The sequence below is a fragment of the Lycium barbarum genome, chromosome 10 (assembly GCF_019175385.1).
Source record: "Lycium barbarum isolate Lr01 chromosome 10, ASM1917538v2, whole genome shotgun sequence".
NCBI lineage: Eukaryota > Viridiplantae > Streptophyta > Magnoliopsida > Solanales > Solanaceae > Lycium > Lycium barbarum.
The window spans coordinates 55,636,798-55,662,215 of record NC_083346.1 but is presented as its reverse complement, the minus strand read 5'-3'; the positions used below and the strand labels follow the sequence as shown (position 1 = coordinate 55,662,215).

The 25,418-nt window shown below is 41.7% G+C and overlaps 1 protein-coding gene across 1 annotated transcript; it reads left to right on the top strand.

Moving 5' to 3' along the window:
- Positions 1–21,882: 21,882 nt before the first annotated feature.
- On the top strand, positions 21,883–22,572 carry LOC132613000 (uncharacterized). The gene is made up of 3 exons (XM_060327063.1): positions 21,883–22,003; positions 22,121–22,456; positions 22,544–22,572. Exons 1-3 carry the CDS (start codon positions 21,883–21,885, stop codon positions 22,570–22,572), a joined length of 486 nt encoding a protein of 161 aa, XP_060183046.1.
- Positions 22,573–25,418: the final 2,846 nt, after the last annotated feature.

Sequence of the window (25,418 nt, the reverse complement as noted above, 5' to 3'; positions counted from 1 at the left end):
AATCAGCTTTGGTCTGGCGGTCACATATCACAATGACACAATTTTGTACACTTTCCTTGCTATTACCGGAACACCAACCGGAGTGAATACCTCAAAAGGTTTAATTGGCTCGGATTGTACCCCAATACAATCAGCAACATACGGAGTGACATAAGAGAAAGTATAACCTGGATCGATCAAAGCATATACATCACGGGAAAATATAGCCAATGTACCTGTGACAACATCTGGGGAAGACTCAAGATCTTGTCGCCCAGCTAAAGCATATACGCGGGGCTGAACAACACCTGAAGTAGATGCTCCCCCTCTACCTCTACCTCTATTGCTGTAGTCTTAGAAGTCTGTGCTGTCGGGCGTACTGAAGAAGACCCAGCTGCTGATCCTGTAGGCTGAGTCCCAACTCTGCCTCTCATCGAAGGACAATCTCCCATCATATGGCCAACTTACCCGCAGGCATAACACGCATCCGAACCCTGACGGCACTGCCCGGAATGCAATCTACCGCACTGGCTGCACCGCGATACTGGAGGTCTCCGCTGACTAAATCTCCCCTGAACTGAGAAGCTGAAGCCCTCGAACTCTGGCCCTGTCCTGACTGAAAAGAACGATCAAACCTCCTATCTGAGAATCTGGGAGGCGCACTAGTCGCTGACTTACCTGAGTGTCTAGAGTGCATCTGTCTCAGTCCTCCTCTCTATTCACTGCTCGCTCCCATAGATCTAGCCCTCTTAACTTGTCTTCTGTCACTATCACGATCATTTTTTTGCAGCTGTTGTCATTCCTCAAGATTCTGAGCATGGGCCTGTATTCGGGAAATATCCATCCCGTCTTGCAAAGAGGCCGTCAAACAATCTCTAAACAAATGTGGCCCCAAACCACTCACAAATCTATGGACCCGGTCTCCCATGTCGGCCACTATAGTTGGGGCATATCTAGCCAAACAATTGAATTACATATAATAATCTCGGGCACTCATACTTCCTTGCTTTAGGTTCAAGAACCTGTCCGCTCTAGCTCGACGTACCTCGGGTGGCAAGTAATGACGAATAAAGGCATCCACAAATTCCTGCCAAACCGGAGGAGCCACATTCTCTCCTCTTGATGCCATCCAATTGTTATACCATAATACCGCAACATCGCAGAGTCTATAAGAGGCCAACTCCACATGGTCCTCAACATTTCATCAATGAAGTTTTGCGGATCGTCGTCCGGCTTCGACCCAATGAACTCCGGAGGATTTAGAGTCATAAAATCACGGGCTCTCGTACTAGCTGAACGATCACTCGGGCCCGCATTCTGTCGTTGTGCCTGAGCGGCAACCAATTGTGTCAATAAATGTATGGCCTCGGTCACTTGTTTACCCAAAGCACCCGCTGGAGGAATCGGAGCCGAGGCTCCTCCTTGCTCTTCTACATTGGGCGAGGCCTCATTTTGTGATTCACCTTCCCCTACATTAGTCAGGAGCACTCGTTTCGCCTGCCTTTTCGTCGTAGCTTTGCCCTTCTGGGCGGCTGTAGCTTTTCCCTTTGGCGACATTCTGAAAGCACAACACACTTTTAGGAAAAATGAAATCTTATGTATGGCTCTATCGCACGATCTAATAAGAAGAAAGATGGTCATTTTCCTAAATGCCCTGTAGCCTCTTATTTATTAGCGTGGCGCGCAACACACCATAAACAAGACTCTACTAGACACGGCTCATAGACACTTCCTAGGACTGAACCGCTCTAATACCACTTTTGTCACGACCCAGCTTGGGCCGCGACGGGTACCCGGGGCTAACCACCGAGCACCGCTCGTGCTATCACTCATCTTGCTCGTTTAATGCTCTTTTATTACTCTTATAATCAAAACATGGGAAAGTCATATTTCATATAAAAACATAAACACTTTTATATACATGTGCCTCCCGGCCATCAAAATACAATATACATATACATGAAAAATGTGAGACCATACTACCCACACTACGCATCTACGAGTCTCTACTGACATACTATACATCTAGACGGGACAAGACTCCGTCGTGCTCGAAATATACATATGCACCAAAAGAGTAATCATAAGAACCTCCGAACGATAGAGTGCTCTCTATCAGCTGACAGCTACTAAGAATCTGGATCGAGCTCACCTCCCTGTCTACCTGTGGGCATGAACACAGCGTCCTAAGAAAACGGACGTCAGTACGAATATTGTACTAAGTATGAGAGGAATAAACAATGAAGAAAGACAACAATAATATAATGAAGACATCAATGTGAAACATCTGGATCCGAATGACAATCATAACAGAAGTAATGCATGCTGTCTTACTCATACTCATCATCATGTCATGCAAGCATAATATGTAAGCTGCCCATCCGTATCGGAACGGTGTGATAATCAATAATATTAGCCCGCGTCCAGGCCTCCCGCATTTGGGGTACAATCTTATGCTGCCCACTAGTGGTGTCTGCCCATGCCAAAAGGTCATGGTGTATCCATATAGCTGCCCGCCTTGGCGGTGACTGCCCCGCCAACTAGGCCCGGTGTGATGCAATCATGATATGCTCATCATAAAATTCTTATAATAATATGCTCATCAATATATACTTGTCATCATACATTCATAAAGGCTCTAGACAATGGCGCTCTATCGAGGTGACGTAAGGTCGTGAACCCTCGATTCCATTATGGACATATATGAACATTCTGTCTCACCTTGAAGGAAGTAGTGCATAAGGTGAGTGTGAGAAATAAATAACATCATTATCAACATGGCATCATCATATCATATCTCTTTATCTTATATGAGCACTTATGGATATAGGCTTTTAGCTTTCCGGAATATAGGCACTCATGAAGAGGAAGGGAATTCGTAATGTAGAATTCATGCCATTAGAAAGAAAGGACTAGCCTCATATACCTTTGTCATTTAGCTAAGCTATCGTTCACTTGTTCTCCTTCGATATCACGTCATTACCTTCACGAGACAATTTGGGCTAACGGTAGTTAATCGACTACAAGAACGCATTGTGATTTCTAGGGAAAATTGGGCAGCATTTCCTTTATTTCTACTACTTTTCCCGTATTCTATATCAACTCCCAACATTCACAACAACATTCACAACAACATCCACAATATAGAGACCAACAATCATCATTTATATACATTGAGTAAAATCCACCATTTCTTTCCAATTTTTCCACATTTAATGGTTATAGCTCGTTATCGCGTTTTCTCTTATATAATACTCATTTCATGGTCTAAACATCATTTACAACGTATTCATAACCATAACGCATCAACATTCATGATTCCATGTTATATCCCACATTTTGTGCAATCGGATAATTCAAGACAATTGCGGGAAGACAACAAGCAAGGCCATATTTTATTTTGTTTGGCATATGAGTTGCTTATGAAAAATTTAGAAGTGGAAATAATGAGGAAGGTCAAGGGCATAAAGGGAAATTTGCAATATGACTCGTGGATATACGGAGGAAGACGAAGGGTAAATTTGGAATTTGGAAAAAAATAAATTTTCATGAAGTGCAAAACACAAAAAAATGGGCTTGGCTAATTGGGCCATGTTTGGCCATCCACCTAGTAGTGGGCTTAAGCCCACATGGGGCTTTAATGAACAAATTTAAAAGATGACTAAGTCATCTTTATTTGTCATAATTCTCTAGAAATTTCAAGAGTCTTGAAGAATAAGAGAGAGGGAGAAACACTTCAAAGGCCATTTCGGCCATAACAAGAGCAACAAGAACTTTGGGAATTTTTCATCAAAAATCTACCTCTTCTAGCTAAACAATTCCTTGTAGGGTTCTTAACATAGTGAAGAGTTCTTTGGAGCAAGGAAAATACAAAGGTTGACAAGTCTTCAATAGTAATCCAAGTGAAGGTTCAAAGTAAAAAGTTGAGGTTTGAACTTTTTCTTATGTGTTGTGGATGCGTAAGTATGTGGTGGTGTATGAAAATGGATGAAATTTATGTGTTGGAAGTGTGTATGTGTGTGGCCGTGACTTGCATAGTCAAGCCGTGTGTGTGTGTTATGTGTTGTGTTGTGTTATGTTGTGTGTTGGTTATTGTTGTAAAGTGTAGAAAATATGGAAATTCATGAAAATATGTATATGGGGTGTGTTGGCCGAATGGTGTGGGTTATGGAAAGGTGTGGTGAATTAATTTTACTTAGTATTGTAATTGTTGTTATGGTAAGTTCCATGATGTAAAATAAGGATTTAATGGTTAAGGAGTGAAATTGTGTTGATTGTGGATTCTAGATTGCTAATGAAAAGCTTAATGATCTTAGAGAAATCATGGTAGTTGGAGACTTGCTTTAGAGATTATGTAAATTGAAAATAATGTTCTTGAATGTATGGAAGGTAATGTTGTTAGTGTGGTGTTGTTAGTATATGAATTATAATGTTGTTAATGTTCTTATTGGAGTTGGAAGGTTTTGAAGGAAGTAGTATATTGATTGAGTTGTTACAATGTAACTTGGAATGAATATGGAAATTTTTAGTATGGTCGTTGATATTGTGTTGTTTGTTTGGCCGGGTCGAATTCCCGGATTGTTGTTGATTGAAATTGGCCAAGTTGAACTTGGTGGGATGGAGTAGTTTACAGGGGAAGTGTTGCCGAAATTTCGGTAGCCAAGTATCATTTGGTAAACTTGACCAATTTGTAGATTTTGGCGGATTTGCGAGTTGAATTCGGGATAGCCAAAGGAGCGGAAAGAGGTATGTAAGGTCTCACTTTCCTTCTTCGGCATGTCTTAGACATAATAGGGTTGAATACAAACTTCGGGGATGATCCTATTCCTAGAAACACGAGATTGAAATTAACCCTTTTTCATTCAATAGAATTGACTTAAATTTTTCATATCTTGTTGAAACAATGGCCCCTACTTCTATAACTTGCCAAATGAAACCGGATATTGATAAAACCTTCATAAGTGACTCCATGAACCTTATTATATGCAATTTGGATACGCCACCCCGGTTGACCCGAGGTGGGCCCACTATTCCCAAATTCCCTCCTATTGTTCCATTTAGCTTATTTCCGTACTATAATCAAGGGGAACTTTTATATTACTATTTCGACTACTAAACAATAGTTGTTTAACTAATCTATTGACCCTAAGGTATGATCTTCTCCCCAATAGCTCAAAAAGTTTTCCAAACGCCCGCATTTTCCCAAAACAAAGTCTGTGGCAAAGTAAGTTTTTTGTCAATTACGATGAGTATGTTCTGCAATGACATGGATGATGTCAGGGAAGGAAATGTTCATATGATGAATACGACAATGATGATTCCATGATTAAAGATTCCAAAGTGCATGAAATGATACCTTATGATCCTATTCTATGTTCTCTCATGATGTTATCCTTTATGGATAGTCTCGCCTTATAATTGTTGTTCCCTCAAGGTGAGACCTGACGACCATGACGATTTCATAATGTAATCGGAGGCTACCGACCTTACGTCACTCCGATAACGTTATAGCTTCTTTTTGGGCTCGCTTGCATGCTATGGTATATATGTATATATGTATATGTACACGGGGAAGAAGGGAGCAGGGCAGAGCGCTATAGACGCGGGGTTACACACGGTACATGTAGCCGTATTTGATTTGATATCATCCCGGACGCGAGATATTTACACACATTCATGGTTAAATGGATCGGCTGCCGACGCCTCGGCAATATATATTATGTTTTATTTTCATATACGAACACGAAATGTTTTTTTAAAGACAGCTTAGCATGCATGGCATCTGCCCTGGGTGGCACATACATGTACAGGTTACTCTATTATCGCTCTATATGTCCTATGATTTCATTATGTATTGGTTGCAATTTATATTCCTCTTTTTACTATTTTCATGCCTTACATACTCGGTACACTATTCGTACTGACGTCCTTTCTTGTGGACGCTGCGTTTCATGCCGCGCAGGTAAGCAGGTAGACGGGTCCGGTTCTTAGAAGCTCCACCAGCGGTTCATAGAGAGTGCTCCAGTTGTTCCGGAGCCACTATTTATTGATACTATTTTGTGTATATATATATATATTCGGGCGTGACAGTGCTCTGCCCTTCTAGTGTATATGTGTATTATGTCTAGAGGCTCGTAGACAGATGTGTACAGTTAAATGTTTTGTACTTTTAGAAATTCTAGTCGATGTATAATGTGTTAGTAAAGGTTGTTCGCCTAGGTTCATAACTATGCTACTAACGTTAATTTTAAGTAACAAAACAAATGGTATAGGTCATACGGCCCACTTAGTAATAAGGATATGAGACAAGATAAGGGGTGCTCGGTACAAGTACCGGGTACTTGTCACGGCCCCTTGTCGGGTCGTGACATTCCATTCCACTATCATTCAATTGTGACACTATTCACTCAGTAATGGTCCATTTTGTATATTCTTCTACATTTCAACTACCTAAGCCTTCCAATACCTTGAACAACATGGTATAGTCATGAAACATACCTTAGATGTTGGTTAAACAAGCCTTGAATGAGAATCCTCCTCTAGCACTAAAACCCTTCTTCACCTCTTTTGGGATTTCTTAGTTTGGATGAACTTTACTTGAGTTCCACACACTTTGTTTCATGAATTTAATGTTGTTGATCCTTGATTTCCTTGTTATTCTTGTGGCTGAAGTGTTTGAAGACTTTTCTAGAGAATTCTTGAGTTGGAGAGTGGAAGATGAAATAAGATGGAATCGAAAAATGATCCCTTAAGTGATTTAAAAAGCTGGCCGACCAACATTATACGGACCAACATACGGTCCGTACTATTTATACGGACCGTATGTATGGGTGTACATTTTGTCCAGTGGCTGGTGGCCTTCTTGGCCAATTATACGGTCCAATCTACGGCTAGTATAAATTATACGGTCCGTAGATTGGGCCGTATAATGCCCAGTGATTCCGTTTTCGTTCTCGTTGTCTCGTTTGATCTCCGATCCTTATGGAACCTTCTTGGCACTTGTTTAACACTTCAATACCAATCTAAGGGGACGTCATTGCATGTCTCTAAGACGCCATTATGCCCTCACCAAATCATTGCTCGTTATTCTTATCCGATATACAACATACGACTCGCTTCCTTAACAACTTCCTTCCCTTATCTCGGATGGTTTTGAAATCTCGTTTGGGGTTATCAAATACTATTCCTCACCCATCGACATGTCGTATACGCCATGACCTTCGTTTTCCTATTCACAGTACATGTACGGGGAATTTCCCAAGGTGTAACTTATCGCCATCCCATACCTCGTCTTGATGACATGCTTGATGAGTTGAATGGTTCATGCATATTCTCTAAGATAGATCTAGGAGTGGGTATCATCAAATTCAGATGAAACTCGGAGATGAGTGGAAAACCGCATACAAGACCAAGTTTGGTCTATATGAATGGTTCGTGATGCCTTTTCGTGTCCACTATCGCTCCTAGTACTTTAATGCGCTTGATGAATCATGTGATGAAACCTTTTATTGGTAAATTCGTGGTTGTTTACTATTGATGATATTTTGGTGTTTAGTAAAACCATGGATGAGCATGTTATTCACTTGAAATGTGTGTTTGAAGTGCTTAGACAAGAACAACTTTATGCTAATTTTGCTAAATGCTCTTTTTGTGTTGATGAAGTTGTTTTCTTGGGTTTTGTTGCGAGTTCAAGGGGCGTTGAGGTTGATGAATCCATAATAGATGCTATTAAGAATTGGCCAACTCCTAAATCCATTGGTGATATTAGATGTTTTCATGGATTGGCTAGTTTTTATAGGCGGTTTGTTAAGGGGTTTAGTACCATAGCCGCTCCTTTGACCGAGGTAATCTGAAAGGATAAACCTTTTTCTTGGGCTGTGGAGCAAGAAAATGGCTTTTGAAACTCTAAAACAAATGCTTAGCTCCACAGCGTTGTTGTAATTACCCCATTTTGACAAAATCTTTGAAATTGAATGTGATGCTAGTAAAGTAGGTATTGGTGCCGTTTTGATGCAAGACCAAAAATCCATTGCCTATTTTAGTGAAAAGCTTAAGGGTGCGACATTGAATTACTCCACCTATGATCTTGAATTGTATGCTTTGATTAGAGCTTTGGGTAATTGGCAACACTACTTGTGGCCTAAAGAGTTTGTGATTAGGACCGACCATAAGTCCTTAAAGCACCTTAAGGCCCAAGGAAAGTTGAACAAAAGGCATGATAAATGGGTTGAACTCCTTGAATCATTCCCTTATGTAATCCAATACAAAAAGGGAAAGGAGAATGTAGTGGCAGATGCCCTATCGAAGGAAACATGTTTTGATTAATACCTTGTCTTTCAAATTGATGGGTTTTGAAAGCTTGAAGGCAATTGTATCCCGAGGACCCCGTCTATGCCAAAATATTTCTAGATTGCGAAAAATGGGAAAAGGGAGAGGTGGATTAGGTATAGGTCTTCTACTCCCTATTCTAGGTTTGGTGTGTTCAAAAACAAACATTTATGTGTGCCCATGAGCTCTTGGAGGGAATTATTTGTGAGGGAGGCGCACAATGGGGGATTGATGGGACATTTTAGGATTGATAAAACTTTGGGGATTCTTGAGGAGCAATTTTATTGACCTCATATGCAGAGGGATGTAGCTAAGATTTGTGGCCAATGCATTAAGTATCGTGGTGCCAAGTCTAGACTTCATCCCCATGGTTTGTATACCCCTCACCCACCCCTCAACAACCTTGGGTTGATATTTTAATGGATTTTGTGCTGGGTTTGCCTAGAACCAAAAGGGATAAAGATAGCATCTTTGTTGTTGTTGATCGATTTTCTAAAATGGCTCATTTCATTGCTTGTCATAAAGTTGATGATGCTCCTCATGTTGCATCTTTGTTTGTTGAGCATGTGGTAAAGTTGCATGTTGTTCCCAAAACCATAGTGAGCGATAGGGATCCCAAATTCCTTAGCCACTTTTGGAAAGAATTGTAGGGGATGACTTGGTACTAAATTGTTGTTTTCTACCTCTTGTCACCCATAAATCGATGGCCAAACTGATGTTGTCAATAGGACCTTGGTTTCTATTGTTACACCCCTCACTTTCTTAATCGTAGAACTTATGATTTCCTAGTCGGGCATGCCTTGGAAATCGAGACCTGAGCTCGAGTTTTGGAGATAGAAATTATCTTACCCCGTGTGAAACGGTACCTGCAGGTATTCCTGGTGATTTACAGGATTAGAAGTTGAACAAATGGAATCGACACGACCTGAACTAAATAAAAAAACCTGTAGGACACCAGTCAAGATCGACGGGTCATCGAACCTATCGACAGATCGTCATTGTGCGGCGTCGACAGGGTTCCGCAGCAATGCATTCCACAGGCGCAGGTCGAAGGGAAAGTCGACGGACCGTCGATACGTCGACGGGCCGTCGACCCGCTCGTCGAACCAGACCGTTGTAGCCTTTTGGCTTCCAAGTATAAATATGTGGGTCACGACTTAATTTCACATTTTCCTCTTTACAAAAATCAGAAAACCCTAAAATATTCTCTTCCAATATTTTAGCCAAACCTTAGAGTTCGCTGCCGGTACAGTGCCTATTCCTTATGACTTTTAGGCCCATCATATTAGTGAAGATTTGACGAGACCCGGACCCCGTAAACCCGAGATGGTGAAGAAGAAAGGTTACTTCTAGGGTTTCTTCAAGAGTGGAGTTTAGCGAGTTGAAGTTGGAGTGATTCTTGACCCCTCAAAGGTATGTAAATGATTTCTACCATTGTATTTAAGTTGAGTATCAAGAGTTTTAGTGATTCTAAGTGAAGAGAAAGTAATTGTGGAAGTGTTAAGTTGATGAAAAGCAATGTAGTGATATAGGGTTGTTTTAAGAGATGATTGGAAACGAGTTTGCATATATTTTGATATATATATATATATATATATATATATATATATATATATATATATCTGTGTGTGTGTGTGTTGTCATTGTTGATGTGAGTATTGTAGTTGACATGGGATCGAATGAGAAGTTGAAGAGTTGTTAAGCTTATGAGAGAAATGTTGTTCATGATTCGTTAAGCCCTCTATGCATCAAAAGGGGGTTAGCAAGTGAAGTACCTAGTCTAATGAAGGTCTATGTTGTCTTAATTGTAGATTTACAAGTCGAGAAGTAGGAGTTGGTCGATTTGATAAACGTCGAGGTATGTTAAGCTACCCTTTTCTTCTTCTGGCATGATCCTATGATATGATCCAATAAGCTGAGTAAGCGAGTCCACATTACTCTACTCTTAGATGTATTAGGAGTATTACAGGTCTTTGATGTTTATGTACCCCTTTACGATTATTCCTTCTATTCATGGGTCCAGTTTTATGTATACAGTTATTCATGCATTACATTCATTTATATATATGTGTGCGCTTGATCATGTGACAAGAAGGCCTTATATACGCAAGTATTATATGTATATAGGGTATGGAAAGGAGCAGGCGTTATATACGCATTGCCACCTGATCAACTGGTGTACTAACATGACGATATGAGAATCAGGCTGCAAGTATCGCAAGCAATGTACATGATGATAGCCACAGAGAGGCAGATACGATATGAGAAAAGAAACAGGCGTTATATACGCGCATATACCAGGTGTTATATACGCACCTATATATAGATGCATGACCTTCATTAATAGGCATGAGCATGCGTATTATGCGCCCACAGAGGCATTGTTAGATATACAGATTCATACAGATACTAGTTCATACAAGTACATACAGTCAGTCATTTCAGCTTATGAGTTCAGATCTTATTCATGATTCCTGATGTGTATATATATATATGATGTTGGCTCTTATGCTTTATATGCTCAGTACATTATCCATACTGACTCCCCGTTGATCGGGGGGCTGTGTTCATGCCCGCAGGTATAGGGAGACAGACAGGTGGTCCAGCTCAGTAGGACCTCTAGATTTAGCAGTGTTCAGTACGCTCCACTTCGATCCGGAGCTACAGTCAGTTTTGGTATGCCCCTTTTGAGATGTGTATGCATATGGGTATAACGGGGCCCTGTCCTGTCCTTTCTACAGCTTTTATTCCAGTAGAGGTCTGTAGACAGTTGTATGTATTAGTCAGACTGATGTAGCCTTGTGGGCTTCTATTCTTTTGTGTACAGTATATGTAGCAGCCTAGTTGGCTTGCACTGTTCTTCTGCATGATTGTGTATATATGTATGCAGATTGTACAGAGTTCTGATGTTTCCTTTTTGTGAGATTAGTTGTGCCATTCATGGGCCCTTGATGTTCAGTATATTTCAGACACGAGTATAGGGGTGTTTGGTCGCTAGAGGTCAGACCCCTCGTCACGGCTCATCGGTTTGGGTCGTGACAGAAGTGGTATCAGAGCAGTTTCGTCCTAGGGTTGTCTACAGACCGTTTCTAGTAGAGTCTTGTTTATGGGCGTGTTGTGCACCACACTTATAAACAGGAGGCTACAAGACATTTAGGATGATGTCATTCTTTCTCTCCTAGATTGTGCGATAGAGCCATGTGTTAGGCGTTCTCTTTCTGATGAATTGTTATGATTTTAGTGAAGCCTCCCAAGAAAGCTGCAGCCGCCCAGAATGGCAAGAAAGCCACAGGTGAGGCCACTAGCCATACCCGACGCGCCACGAGAGTCCAGGATGAGATTCAGAGTGAGGGGCCGTCTGAGACATCACATACACCGCCTCCAGCCCCTGCCCCAGTTCCTCAGCCGGATGCACCGGGCCAGGATGTGAGAGATGCCAAACGGTTGTTGACCAGATTAGTAGCCGCCTAGGCTCAGCGGCAGGGAGTTGGTGTTGACCAGGCAGATGGGACTGGTAGTTCGAGGGTTAAGACCTTCCTTGGGTTAGGTCCTCCAGAGTTTTCCGTGGTAAAGCAGAATATGGACCCTCAGGATTTTATTGATGATATGCAGAGGACTTTGAGGGTTATGCATGCGAATGAGGTCAAGTCTGTAGAGTTGGCTTCATATAGGCTGCGTGATATTGCAGTACAGTAGTATCAGACTTAGGAGTTATCTAGGGGAGAGAATTCCCCTCCAGCTGTGTGGTAAGAGTTCGCAGATGCTTTTATCTGCCATTATTTGTGTCACGACCCAACTAGGGGCCGCGACGGGTACCCGGGGCTAGCCACCGAGCACCGCTCGTTCTACTACTCATCTTATTCATTTAATGCTCTTTTATCAACTTTATACTCAAATTGTAGGGAAAATCATATTTTATATGGAAACGTAAATACCTTTATATACATATGCCTCTCGGCCATCAAAATAATATGTACATATAATAGCATCTCATGAGACCATCTAACCCACACTGCGCATCTACGAGCCTCTACTGGAGTGCTACACATAAGGATGGGACAAGACCCCGTTATGCCCAAAGATACATATACATGAATATACACAAAGAATCGTCATAAGCACCTCCGAACAAAGGAGTGCTTTCAATCAGCTAACAACTACTGTTGGTCTGGGTCGAGCTCTCCTCCCTGTCTACCTGTGGGCATGATCAAAGCGTCCAAAGAAAATGGACTTCAGTACGAATATTGTTACTGAGTATGAGAGGCATAAACAAGGAAATAAGGCAATGATATATAAGAAGTATCAATATGGAATAACTGTATCTGACTATCAAGTGTAAAAGAAGTAATGCATGCTGGCTTACTCATAGTCATCATCATGTCATGTGTGCATAAATATATAAGCTGCCCGCCTATATAGGTACGGTGTAATAATGTATAAGCTGCCCGTCCATATCAGATCGGTGTGATAATCATAACATTAGCCTGCGTCCAGGCCTCCCGCGTACCGGGGTATCATCTCATGCTGCCCACTAGTGGTGTCTGCCGATGCCATTTGGCCATGGTGTATCGTATAGCTGCCCGCCTTAGTGGTGACTGCCCGGCCAACTAGGCACGGTGTTATATCATCATCATACATGCTCATCATAATATGCTTATCGTAACATACTTATCATAATACATGCATAAGGCTTATGGACAACTTTACTCGACCGGGGTGACGTAAGGTCGTGATCCCCCGATTTCATTATGGAGTAATCATTGACATTCTGTCTCACCTTGAAAGGATTAGCATATAAGGTGAGTGTAAGCAATAAATAACATCTTTAACGTTATAGAATCATCATGTCATATCTTCTATCTTATATATCTATTCATAGACATAGGCTCTTAGCTTTCTGGAATATAGGAACTCATGAGGAGGAAGGAAAATTATGCTATGAGATTCATGCCATTAGAAAGAAGGGACTAGCCTCACATACCTTTGACGTTTAACTAAGCTATCGCTTGCTTGTTCTCCTTCGATATCACGTTTCTACCTTCAAAAGAGAATTCGCATTCACGTTAGTTAATCGACTATAAGAACGCGCTACTATTTCTAGGGAAATTTGGGCGGAACTTCCGTGGTTTATACTACTTTTCCCATATGCTATATCAACTCCCACACCCTCACAACAACATTCACAATATCGCAATCAACAATCATCATTTATGTACATTGACCACAATCCACCATTTCTCTTCAATTTCTTCCACATTTATGGTTATAGCTTACTATCGCGTTTCCTCATATCTAATACTTATTTCATAGCCTAAATGTCATTTATAACGTATTCATAATCACAACACTCCAACATTCATAATCCAACCCAATTACTATCCAACCATGACACTATTCACTCATAAATGACCCATTTCCTATGTCTTTTTACAATTCAATTATATTAACCTTCCAATACCTTAAAAAACATGTTTTAGTCATGAAACTTACCTTAGATGATGGTTGGACAAGCCTTGAATGGAATTACTCCTTTAGCACCAAAACCCTACTTTACTTCTTTTGGGTTTTCTTGAGAAAGATGAACTTTAGTGTGATTCTTACACTTGATTTCGTGGGTTTCATGTAGTTGACCACTAATTTCCTTTGTTTTTCTTGTGATGAAGAGTAGAGAGTATTCTTGAGGTTTCTAGAGAGAAATATCGTGGAGTTGAAATGAATTGAATGAGGTTAGGTCTCCTTTTAATAGCTTAAAATCTAATCCGGAATGAACAGTGACTGAAGTGCACAGAGGTCGTAAACCCAGTTTACGGTCCGTATTCCAAGTCGTATTTAACCATTTGAACATTTAACAGAAAGTTGAAGCTTTGCGAGTTGGAATACGACATGGTGGTTTACGGGCCGTATACTACTTTACGGTCCGTATTTCATTTTACGACCAATTGGGGCAAAGTGTAAATCTGTAACTTTCAAGTCTTAAAAACCTATAATTAGTGATTGTAGAGCATAACCTATCTCTTTATTTCAGAGTCTTCGCACTTGCCTGTCTAGAATAGCGATAGGCACCTCTTTATAGGTAAGCTTTTTTCTGTTACTTGCACATCATCTATCAGGACAATCTTTGTGGGATCTCCAATACACTTGCGGAGCATCGAAACGTGAAAGACTGGATGGACTGATTCATGCTCCGAAGGCAAATCCAGTTCATAGGCTACATGACCCACCTTGTGAATAATTTTATAGGGTCCAATGTACCTAGGACTTAGCTTCCCTTTCTTACCAAATCTCATCACCCCTTTAATTGGCGATACTTTCAAAAATACCCAATCACTACCTTGAAATTCCAAGTCTCGTCGGTGATTGTCTGCATAAGACTTTTGGCGACTTTGGGCTGTTAACAATCGATCTCGGATCACCTTAACTTTTTCCACCGCTCGTTGAATTAATTCAGGGCCTACTAGTTGTGCTTCTCCTACTTCAAACCATCCGATTGGGGATCTATATTTCCTTCCATAAAAAGCTTCATATGGAGCCATTTGAATGCTGGAATGATAACTATTATTGTATGCAAATTCGATTAGCGGTAAATGATTGTCCCAACTTCCATCGAAATCCAGCACACATGCTCGTAGCATATCTTCCATGGTTTGAATAGTACTCTCGGCTTGTCCATCGGTCTGCGGATGAATTGTCATGCTAAGCTTCACTTTAGTGCCTAGACCTTCTTGGAAGGACTTCCAAAACTTAGCTGTAAACTGTGCTCCTCTGTCTGTAATAATATATAATGGTAAACCATGGAGTCGCACAATTTCCTTGAGATACAACCTCGCATAATCTTCAGCTGAGTATGTAGTCCTAACTAGGAGAAAATGGGCTGCTTTCGTCAATCTATCCATAATCACCAATATAGAATCTTACCTGCCGCGGGAATGAGGTAATCCCATGATGAAATCCATGTTGATCACTTCCCATTTCCAAGTAGCGATTTCTATTGCTTGCAATAAGCCTCCTGGCTTCTGATGTTCAACTTTTACTTGTTGGCAATTTGGGCACTGTGCTACAAATTCGGCTATGTTTCTCTTCATGCCATCCCATCAATACATCATCTTGAGATCACGATACATTTTAGTTGCACCCGGGTGAATAGAATACCGGGAACAATGTGCTCCTTCTATAATTCGTTGGCACAAATCTGCTACATTCAGCACACATAGCCTGCCTCCGTATCTAAGAATTCCATCAATAGAAACTTCAAATGAATACTTCTCTTTTCCATGAGACGTGTCTCTGTAACGACATAATTGAGGATCTTCATATTGTCATTCTTTTACTTCCATGTCCAAGGACAAAATTGTGGGATCATTGATACTAATCCCCACATTACCCGAATCGATTACACGTACTCCAAGATTAGCCAATTGGTGGAGCTCATGAACTATCTCTTTCTTTTCCGAAGGGACTTCACATAAACTGCCCATTGATCGGCGGCTAAGCGCATCGGCTACTACATTCGCTTTTCCGGGGCAGTATAAAATGTTCACGTCATAATCCTTTAACAATTCTAACCACCATCTCTGCCGCAGGTTCAACTCCTTTTGCTTGAAAATGTATTGAAGACTTTTGTGATCTGTATAAATATCGACATGTACACCATACAAATAATGCCTCCATATTTTTAAGGCATGAATAACCATAGCCAATTCGAGATCATGAGTTGGATATTTTTTTTCATGTTTTTGTAATTGTCTCGAAGCATATGCAATAACTTTCTCATGCTGCATCAATACGCATCCTAGTCCAACACCGGAAGCGTCACAATACACAACATAGCCATCTGGCCCTTCTGGAAGTGTTAAGACCGGAGCTGAGGTCAATATTCCTTTCAACTCTTGGAAACTGCGCTCACAAGCATCATTCCACTGAAATTTGGCTGACTTCTGGGTTAGCTTCGTCAACGGGGCTTAAATAGATGAAAAGCCCTCTACGAATCTTCTATAATACCCCGCTAAACCAAGAAAACTGCGGACTTCTGTAGGCGTCGTAGGCATTGGCCAAGTCTTCACAGCTTCAATTTTCTGAGTGTCAACTCGAATGCCATCATTTGAAATAACATGGACAAGAAATGTCACAGAATTTAGCCAGAACTCACACTTTGAAAATTTTGCATACAATTCTCGGGCTCGAAGAATGCCAAGAACAATTCGCAAGTGATCTGCATATTATGATTCCGTCCGAGAATACACCAGAATATCATCAATAAACACTATCACAAATAGGTCCGAGAGAGGCCTGAATACATTGTTCATCAAATTCATAAACACGACCGAAGCATTAGTCAACCCAAACGACATCACTCGTAATTCATAGTGACCATATCTCGTTCTGAAGGCCGTCTTGGGAATGTCTGCTTTCTAACTCTCACCTGATGGTAACCCGACCTCAAATCTATTTTAGAAAACCACTTAACACCTTGCAATTGATCGAATAACTCATTAATCCTTGGAAGAGGATATTTGTTCTTTATCATCACTTGGTTCAATTGCCTATAGTCGATGCACATCCACAGAGAACCGTCTTTCTTTCTCACAAACAAGATCGGCGCTCCCTACGGTGATGAGCTGGGTCTAATAAACCCCTTTTCAAGCAAATCTTTCAACTGTGCCTTTAGCTCTTTTAATTTCGCCGGATCTATTCGATAAGGAGGAATAGAAATAGGCTTGGTATCCGGCAACACGTCAATAGCAAAATTAATTTCACTTTCTGGAGGAAGACCTGGAAGTTCGTCTGGAAACATATCGAGGAATTCATTCACGACAGGGACTGATTGGAAAGTTGGCGGCTTTGACTCAGTGTCATGAACCCGAACTAAGTGATAAATATAACCCTTGGCTATCTTCTTCCTTGCCTTAAGGTAGGAAATAAACCTACCCTTTGGAGATGCTATATTACCCTTCCATTCAAGCACGGGTTCTCCCGGAAATTAAAATCGCACCACTTTCAATCGGAAATCTCACATTAGCATAGAACGAGGCCAACCAATCCATACCCATAATTACATCGAAATCCAACATCTCCAACTCAATCAAATCAGCTGTGGTCTGGCGATCACAAATCACAACTACACAATTTTTATACACTTGCCTTGCTATCACGGGATCACCAACTGGAGTAGACACCTCAAAAGGTTTGATCGGCTCAGGTTTCACCCTAACACAACCCGCAACATATGGATTAATATAAGAAAGAGTAGAACCCAGATCTATAAGTGCATATACATCACGGGATAATATAGACAATGTATCTGTAACCACATCCGGGGAGGACTCAAGATCCTGTCATCCGGCTAAAGCATATACACGGGGCTGAGTGGCACCTGAAGTAGATGCTGCCCCTCTACCTCTACCTCGGCCTGCTGACATTTGGGGAATCTGTCCTGCCGGGCGTGCTGAGGAAGAACCAGCCGCTGAACCTGTGGGCTGAGCTACAACTCTACCACTCATCGATGGGCAATCTCTCATCATATGCCCAACTTGGCCACAAGTATAACAAGCGTCCGAACCCTGGCGACACTGTCCGGAATGCAATCTACCGCACTAGATGCATCGCGGAACTGGGGGTCTCCTCTGGCTATAATCTTCCCTGATTTGGGAATTTGGGGCCCCCGAACTCTGACCCTATCCTGAGCGGAAGGAGCAATCAAATCTCCTACCTACAAATCGGGGAGGTGCACTGGTCACCGACTGGCCTGAGTAACCAGAATATGTCTGCCTTGATCCCTCTCTATAACCACTGCCTGCTCCCATAGATCTAGCCTCTTGTCTTGCCTTTTTTCATTATCGCGGTCACTTCTTGGTGGCTGTTGTGGCCCCTCTAAATTCTGAGCATGGGCCTGTATTTGGGAAATATCCATCCCGTCTGGCAAGGAAGCCGTCAAACAATCTCTGAATAAATATGGCTCTAGGCCACTTACAAATCTATGTACCCGATCTCCCATGTCGGCCATAATAGTCGGGGCATATCTAACCAAAGAATTAAATTGCATGCTATACTCCCGGGCACTCATATTTCCTTGCCTCAGATTTAGAAATCTATCTGCTCTAGTTCGGCGGACCTCGGGTGGTAAATAGTGACGAATAAAAGCATCCACGAATTCTTGCCAAACCGAAGGAGGCGCACTCTCTCCTCTTGATAATACCTAGTAGTTGTACCATAAAACTGCCACATCCCGGAGTCTATAAGATGCCAACTCCACGGATTCAGTTTCGGAGGCATGGACAATCTTCAATGTCCTCAACACCTCATCTATGAAACCTTGCGGGTCTTTATCCGGCTTTGACCCGAAAAACTGCGGAGGATTTACACTCATAAAATCCCGGGCTTTGGTACTTGCTGCTCGATCACTTGGGTCCGGATTTTGTCATTGTGCCTGAGCGGCGACCAACTGTGTCAATAGATGTATGGCCTCGGTCATTTGTTGACCCGAAGCAACCGGAGGAGGGATTGGAGCTGGGGCTTCTCCTTGCTCTTTCACATTAGGCGGGGTAGAAGAAGTATTAGACAAGGCCTCATTATGTGATTCGCCTTCTTCTATATTCATCGGAGGCTCTCTTTCTACCCGCCTCTTTGTCGTAGTCTTGCCCTTCTGGGTTGCTGTAGCCTTTCCCTTTGGCGGCATTCTGAAATCATAACACAATATTAGGGAGGATAAAATCTTATACATGGCTTTATCGCACGATTTCATAAGAAGAAAGATGGTCATGTTTCCTAAATGCCCTATAGCCTCTTGTTTATTGATGAGGCGCGCAACACACCACAAACAAGACTCTACTAGACACGGCTCGTAGACACTTCCTATGACTGAACCGCTCTGATACAACTTTTGTCACGAATCAGTTAGGGGCCGCGATGGGTACCCGGGGTTAGCCATCGAGCACCGCTCGTTCTACTACTCGTCTTACTCATTTAATGCTCTTTTACCAACTTTATACTCAAATTGTAGGGAAAATCATATTTTATATGGAAACGTAAATACATTTATATACATATGCCTCTCGACCATCAAAATAATATGTACATATAACAGCATCTCGTGAGACCATCTAACCCACACTGCGTATCTACGAGCCTCTACTGGAGTGCTACACATACGGACGGGACAAGCCCCGTTATACCCGAAGATACATATACATGAATATACACAAAGAATCGTCATAAGCACCACCGAACAAAGGAGTGCTTTCAATCAGCTGACAGCTACTGCTGGTCTGGGTCGAGCTCTCCTCCCTGTCTACCTGTGGGCATGATCACAGTGTCCAAAGAAAACGGACGTCAGTACGAATATTGTACTGAGTATGAGAGGCATAAACAAGGAAATAAGGCAATGATATACAAGAAGTATCAATATGGAATAACTGTATCTGACTATCAAGTGTAAAAGAAGTAATGCATGCTGGCTTACTCATAGTCATCATCATGTCATGTGTGCATGAATATATAAGTTGCCTGCCCATATAGGTACGGTGTAATAATGTATAAGCTGCCCGTCCATATCAGATCGGTGTGATAATCATAACATTAGCCTGCGTCCAGGCCTCTCGCGTCCGGGGTATCATCTCATGCCGCCCACTAGTGGTGTCTACCCATGCCATTTGGCCATGGTGTATCATATAGCCGCCCGCCTTAGCGGTGACTGCCCGGCCAACTAGCTGCGGTGTTATATCATCATCATACATGATGATCATAATATGCTTATCGTAACATACTTATCATAATACATGCATAAGGCTTATGGACAACTTTAATCGACCGGGGTGATGTAAGGTCGTGATCCCCCTATTTCATTATGGAGTAATCATTGACATTCTGCCTCACCTTGAAGGAATTGGCATATAAGGTGAGTGTAAGCAATAAATAACATCTTTAACGTTATAGAATCGTCATGTCATATCTTCTATCTTATATAGCTATTGATAGACATAGGCTCTTAGCTTTCTTGAATATAAGAACTCATGAGGAGGAAGGAAAATTATGCTATGAGATTCATGCCATTAGAAAGAAGGGTCTAGCCTCACATACCTTTGACTTTTAACTAAGCTATCACTTGCTTGTTCTCCTTCGATATCACGTTTCTACCTTCAAAAGAGAATTCGCATTCACGTTAGTTAATCGACTATAAGAACGTGCTACTATTTCTAGGGAAAGTTGGGCGGCACTTCCTTGGTTTATACTACTTTTCCCATATTCTACATCAACTCCCACACATTCATAACAACATTCACAATATCGCAATCAACAATCATCATTTATGTACATTGACAACAATCCACCATTTCTCTTCAATTTCTCCACATTTATGGTTATAGCTTACTATCGCGTTTCCTCATATCTAATACTTATTTCATAGCCTAAATGTCATTTATAATGTATTCATAATCACAACACTCCAACATTCATAATCCAACCCAACTACTATCCAACCATGACACTATTCACTCATAAATGACCCATTTCCTATGTCTTTTTACAATTCAAGTATCTTAAATTTCCAATACCTTAAACAACATGTTTTAGTCATGAATCTTACCTTAGATGATGGTTGGACAAGCCTTGAATGGAATTACTCCTTTAGCACCAAAACCCTACTTTACTTCTTTTGGGTTTTCTTTAGAAAGATGAACTTTAGTGTGATACTTACACTTGATTTCGTGGGTTTCATGTAGTTGACCACTAATTTCATTTGTTTTTCTTGTGATGAAGAGTAGAGAGTATTCTAGAGGTTTCTAGAGAGAAATATCGTGGAGTTGAAATGAATTGAATGAGGTTAGGTCTCCTTTTAATGGCTTAAAATCTAATCCGGAATGAACAGTGACTTAAGTGCACAGAGGTCGTAAACCCAGTTTAAGGTCCGTATTCCAGTTTACGGGCCGTATATCATGGTCGTATTTAAGCATATCAAAAACAGAAAGGTATACTAGGGAATCATGGTGATTTACGATCACGGTTTACGGGCCGTATTTCAATTTACGGTCCGTATTCCAAGTCGTATTTAACCATTTGAACATTTAACAGAAAGTTGAAGCTTTTGCGAGTTGGAATACGACATGGTGGTTTACGGGCCGTATACTACTTTACGGTCCGTATTTCATTTTACGACCAACTGGGCCAAAGTGCAAATATGTAACTTTCAAGTATTCAAAACCTATAATTAGTCATTGTGGAACATAACCTATCTCTTGTTCCTATTACCTTTGATATCTTACTTAGGTTCGTCAAACGTCATTCCCTTCTGATTAAAAAACCATATACCTGTATCCTTCACTAGTCTATTCGTTGTACGTTCACGGGAAAATTTCCGAGGTGTGACAATTTGCCTTCTGAGGTCAGGCTGGCCTGAGCAGATAGATTCCTATGTATTGAGTAGGGCAGTATGAGTGTCCAGGAGTGCTGCGTGTATTTAGACTCTATGGCCAATATACTCCAGCCATGGTGGCTGAGATAGAGGATAGAGTTCATCGTTTTGTGGCTGGTCTAGGGCCACATTTGATCGACGCTTGTATGACTGCCGCATTACAGCCAGACATGGATATCTCCTATATACAAGCATATGTGCAAAATTTAGAGGACCGCAAGCGCCAGAGGAGGACAGATTGTGATCGTGACGGGGGCCACGGTAAGAGGTCCAGATCTTTTGATATTAGGGGTGAGTTTAGAGGAGGACAGGGACAGCAGCATCCCCGATATCCTTTCCATTCAGCAGGGAGTGCATATCCGCAGTGTCCAGGTCCGAGATTTGACCGGTCTCCTTATTCCTGAGCAGGCCAGGGTTCTAGAGCATCAGACTCTCAGTACAGACCAGAGTCAGGCCAAATGAGACCCTCTTTGCCGCGATATGCCCAGTGTGGCAAGTTACACGCCGGTCAGTGTAGACTGGGATCAGATGGTAGTTATGCTTGTGGCCAGCTAGGCCACAGGGTGAGCGAGTGCCCAATGAGGATTGGTACAGGTATGGTTGAGCCTACAGGGTCTGTGGCTGGCTCTTCTTCCATAGTGCGCGCTTCAGGAAAAGTTTTTCAACCGCCAGCAGGGCGAGGTAGAGAGAGGAATGGAGCATCTAGCTCGAGCGGTCCTCAGCTCCGCGTATATGCATTGGCTGGTAGAGAGGACCGCGAGACGTCTCTTGATGTTGTTACAGGTATATTATCGGTTTCCTCCCATGATGTTTATGCACTGATTGATCTAGGTTCCACTTTATCGTATGTTACACCATAGAGCCTGAGTTGATCAAACCTTTCGAGGTGTCTACGCCAGTCGGTGACCCGGTTATAGCTAGGCGAGTATACCGAGACTGTGTTGTTATAGTTTGTGATCGCCACACCGTAGGAGATTTGATTGAGTTAGATATGATTGATTTGGATGTTATTATGGGCATGGACTGGTTAGCTTCTTGTTATGCTAATGTTGATTGTAGAGCAAAGATGGTTCGATTTCAGTTTCTAGGCGAGCCAGTCCTAGAATGGAAGGGCAATGTTGCTTTGCCTAGAGGTAGGTTTATTTCCTACCTTAAGGCAGAGAGGATGATCAGAAAAGGGTATATTTTTCATCTAGTTCGAGTTCAACATGTGAAAACGGAGTCGCCGACTCTTCAGTCCGTCTCTGTGGTTAATGAGTTCCCAGAAGTGTTTTCAGATGAGCTTCCAGGCATTCCCCCAGAGAGAGATTTATTTTTGTTATTGATCTATTGTAGACACTCAGCCAATATCTATTCCTCCTTATGGGATGGCACCTGCGGAGTTGAAAGAATTGAAGGAGCAGTTGAAAGATTTTCTTGAGAAGGGCTTTATTAGGCCTAGTACATCGCCATAGGGAGCACCGATACTATTTGTAAGAAAGAAGGATGGTTCCTTGCAAATGTGTATCGATTATAGGCAATTGAATAAAGTTACTGTAAAGAATAAGTATCCGTTCCCAAGGATTGATGTTTTGTTTGATCAGTTGCAAGGCGCCAAGTATTTCTCGAAGATAGACTTAAGGTCAGGATACCACCAGGTCAGGGTAAAGGAAGAAGACATTCCGAAGATAGCATTCCGGACCAGATATGGCCATTATGAATTCCGTGTTATGTCGTTCGGGCTAACTAATTCCCTAGCCATATTCATGGATTTGATGAATCGTGTATTCAGGCCCTTTCTATATTTGTTCGTGATTGTGTTTATAGATGATATTTTGGTTTATTCGCCGTCAGAGGCCGATCATGCAGAACATCTGCGGACAGTGCTTGGAATTCTTCGAGGCAAAGAGTGGTATGTCAAGTTTTCTAAGTGTGAGTTCTGGTTGAACTCTGTGGCATTTTTGGGTCACATTATTTCAGAGGAAGGCGTTAGGGTGGATGCCCAAAAGATTGAGGCTGTCAAGAATTGGCCAAGGCCCACGACACCAACGGAGATACGTAGTTTCTTAGTCTTGGCAAGTTGTTATAGAAGGTTTGTAGAGGGATATTCCTCTCTTCAGCCCCATTAACCAAATTGACTCAGAAATCAGCTAAGTTCCAATGGACAGATGCTTGTGGGCAGAGTTTTCAGACGTTGAAAGATAAGCTAACTTTAGCACCAGTTTTGACTCTTCCAGAAGGAGCAGACTATGTGGTATATTGTGATGCTTCAGGTGTTGGATTGGACTATGTATTGATGCAGTATGGTAAGGTTGTCGCTTATGCTTCTAGAAAATTAAAGAAGCACGAGAAGAATTATCCAACCCATGATCTGGAGTTAGCGGCAGTGATTCATGCCTTGAAGATATAGAGGCACTACTTATACGGTGTCCATGTTGATATCTATAATGATCATAAGAGTCTCCAGTACATGTTTATCCAGAAGGATTTGAACTTCCGTCAGAGGCGATGGTTGGAGAGGTTAAAAGACTATGATGTGGACATTCTATATCATCCCGGGAAGGCTAATGTGGTAGCCGATGCCCTCAGTCATAAATATATGGGTAGCTTATCTCACGTATCGCCAGAGAGAAGAGAAATGGTCTGTGAAGTTCATCGATTAGCTAGCCTCGAAGTTCGATTGCTAGACTCAGGTGATGCAGGAATTACTATTCAAGACACAGCGGTATCGTCATTGGTAGTTGAAATAAAGGAGCGTCAGTATGAGGATTCGGTTCTAGTTCATTACCAAGATATAGCACATCACCGTGGGGAGCACCGGTATTATTTGTAAGAAAGAAGGATGGCTCTCTGAGAATGTGTATTAATTATAGGCAATTGAATAAAGTGTCTGTAAAGAATAAGTATCCGCTCCCAAGGATTGACGATTGATTTGATCAGTTGCAAGGCGCCAAATACTTCTCGAAGATAGACTTGAGGTCAGGATATCATCAGGTAAGGGTGAAGGAAGAGGATATTCTGAAGACAACATTCAGGATTAGATATGGACATTAGGAATTTTGTGTCATGTCGTTTGGGTTAACTAATGCCCCAGCCGTATTCATGGATCTAATAAATCGTGTATTCAAAACCTTTCTAGATTTGTTCGTGATTGGGTTTATAGATGACATTCTGGTTTATTCACCATCAGAGGCTGATCATGCAGAACATCTACGAGCAGTGCTTGGAATTCATCGCGATAGGTAGTGGTATGCCAAGTTCTCCAAGTGCGAGTTCTGGTTGAACTTTATAGCTTTTCTGGGTCACATTATTTCGGAGGAAGGCCTTAAGGGGGGGGGGGGGATGTGTTATATCCCGCATTTCGAATAATCGTATAATTCAAGACAATCGCGGGAAGACAACAAGCAAGGCCATATTTTATTTTGTTTGACATGTGAGTTGCTTATGAAAAATTTAGAAGTGGAATTAATGAGGAAGGTCAAGGGCATAAAGGGAAATTCGCAATATGACTCGTGGGAATATGGAAGAAAGACGAAGGGCAAATTTGGAAGTTGGAAAAATACCTTTCATGAATTACAAGAACTAGCCAATATAATTGGGCTTGAACATTTGCAAGAAAATAAAAGGCCCAACCGGCCATGGGCATGGGCTAGGCGCATGTTGAATTAATTCATGAGATTAAATAGATGACTAAGTCATCTTTATCTCACAAGTCTCTAGAGCTTTC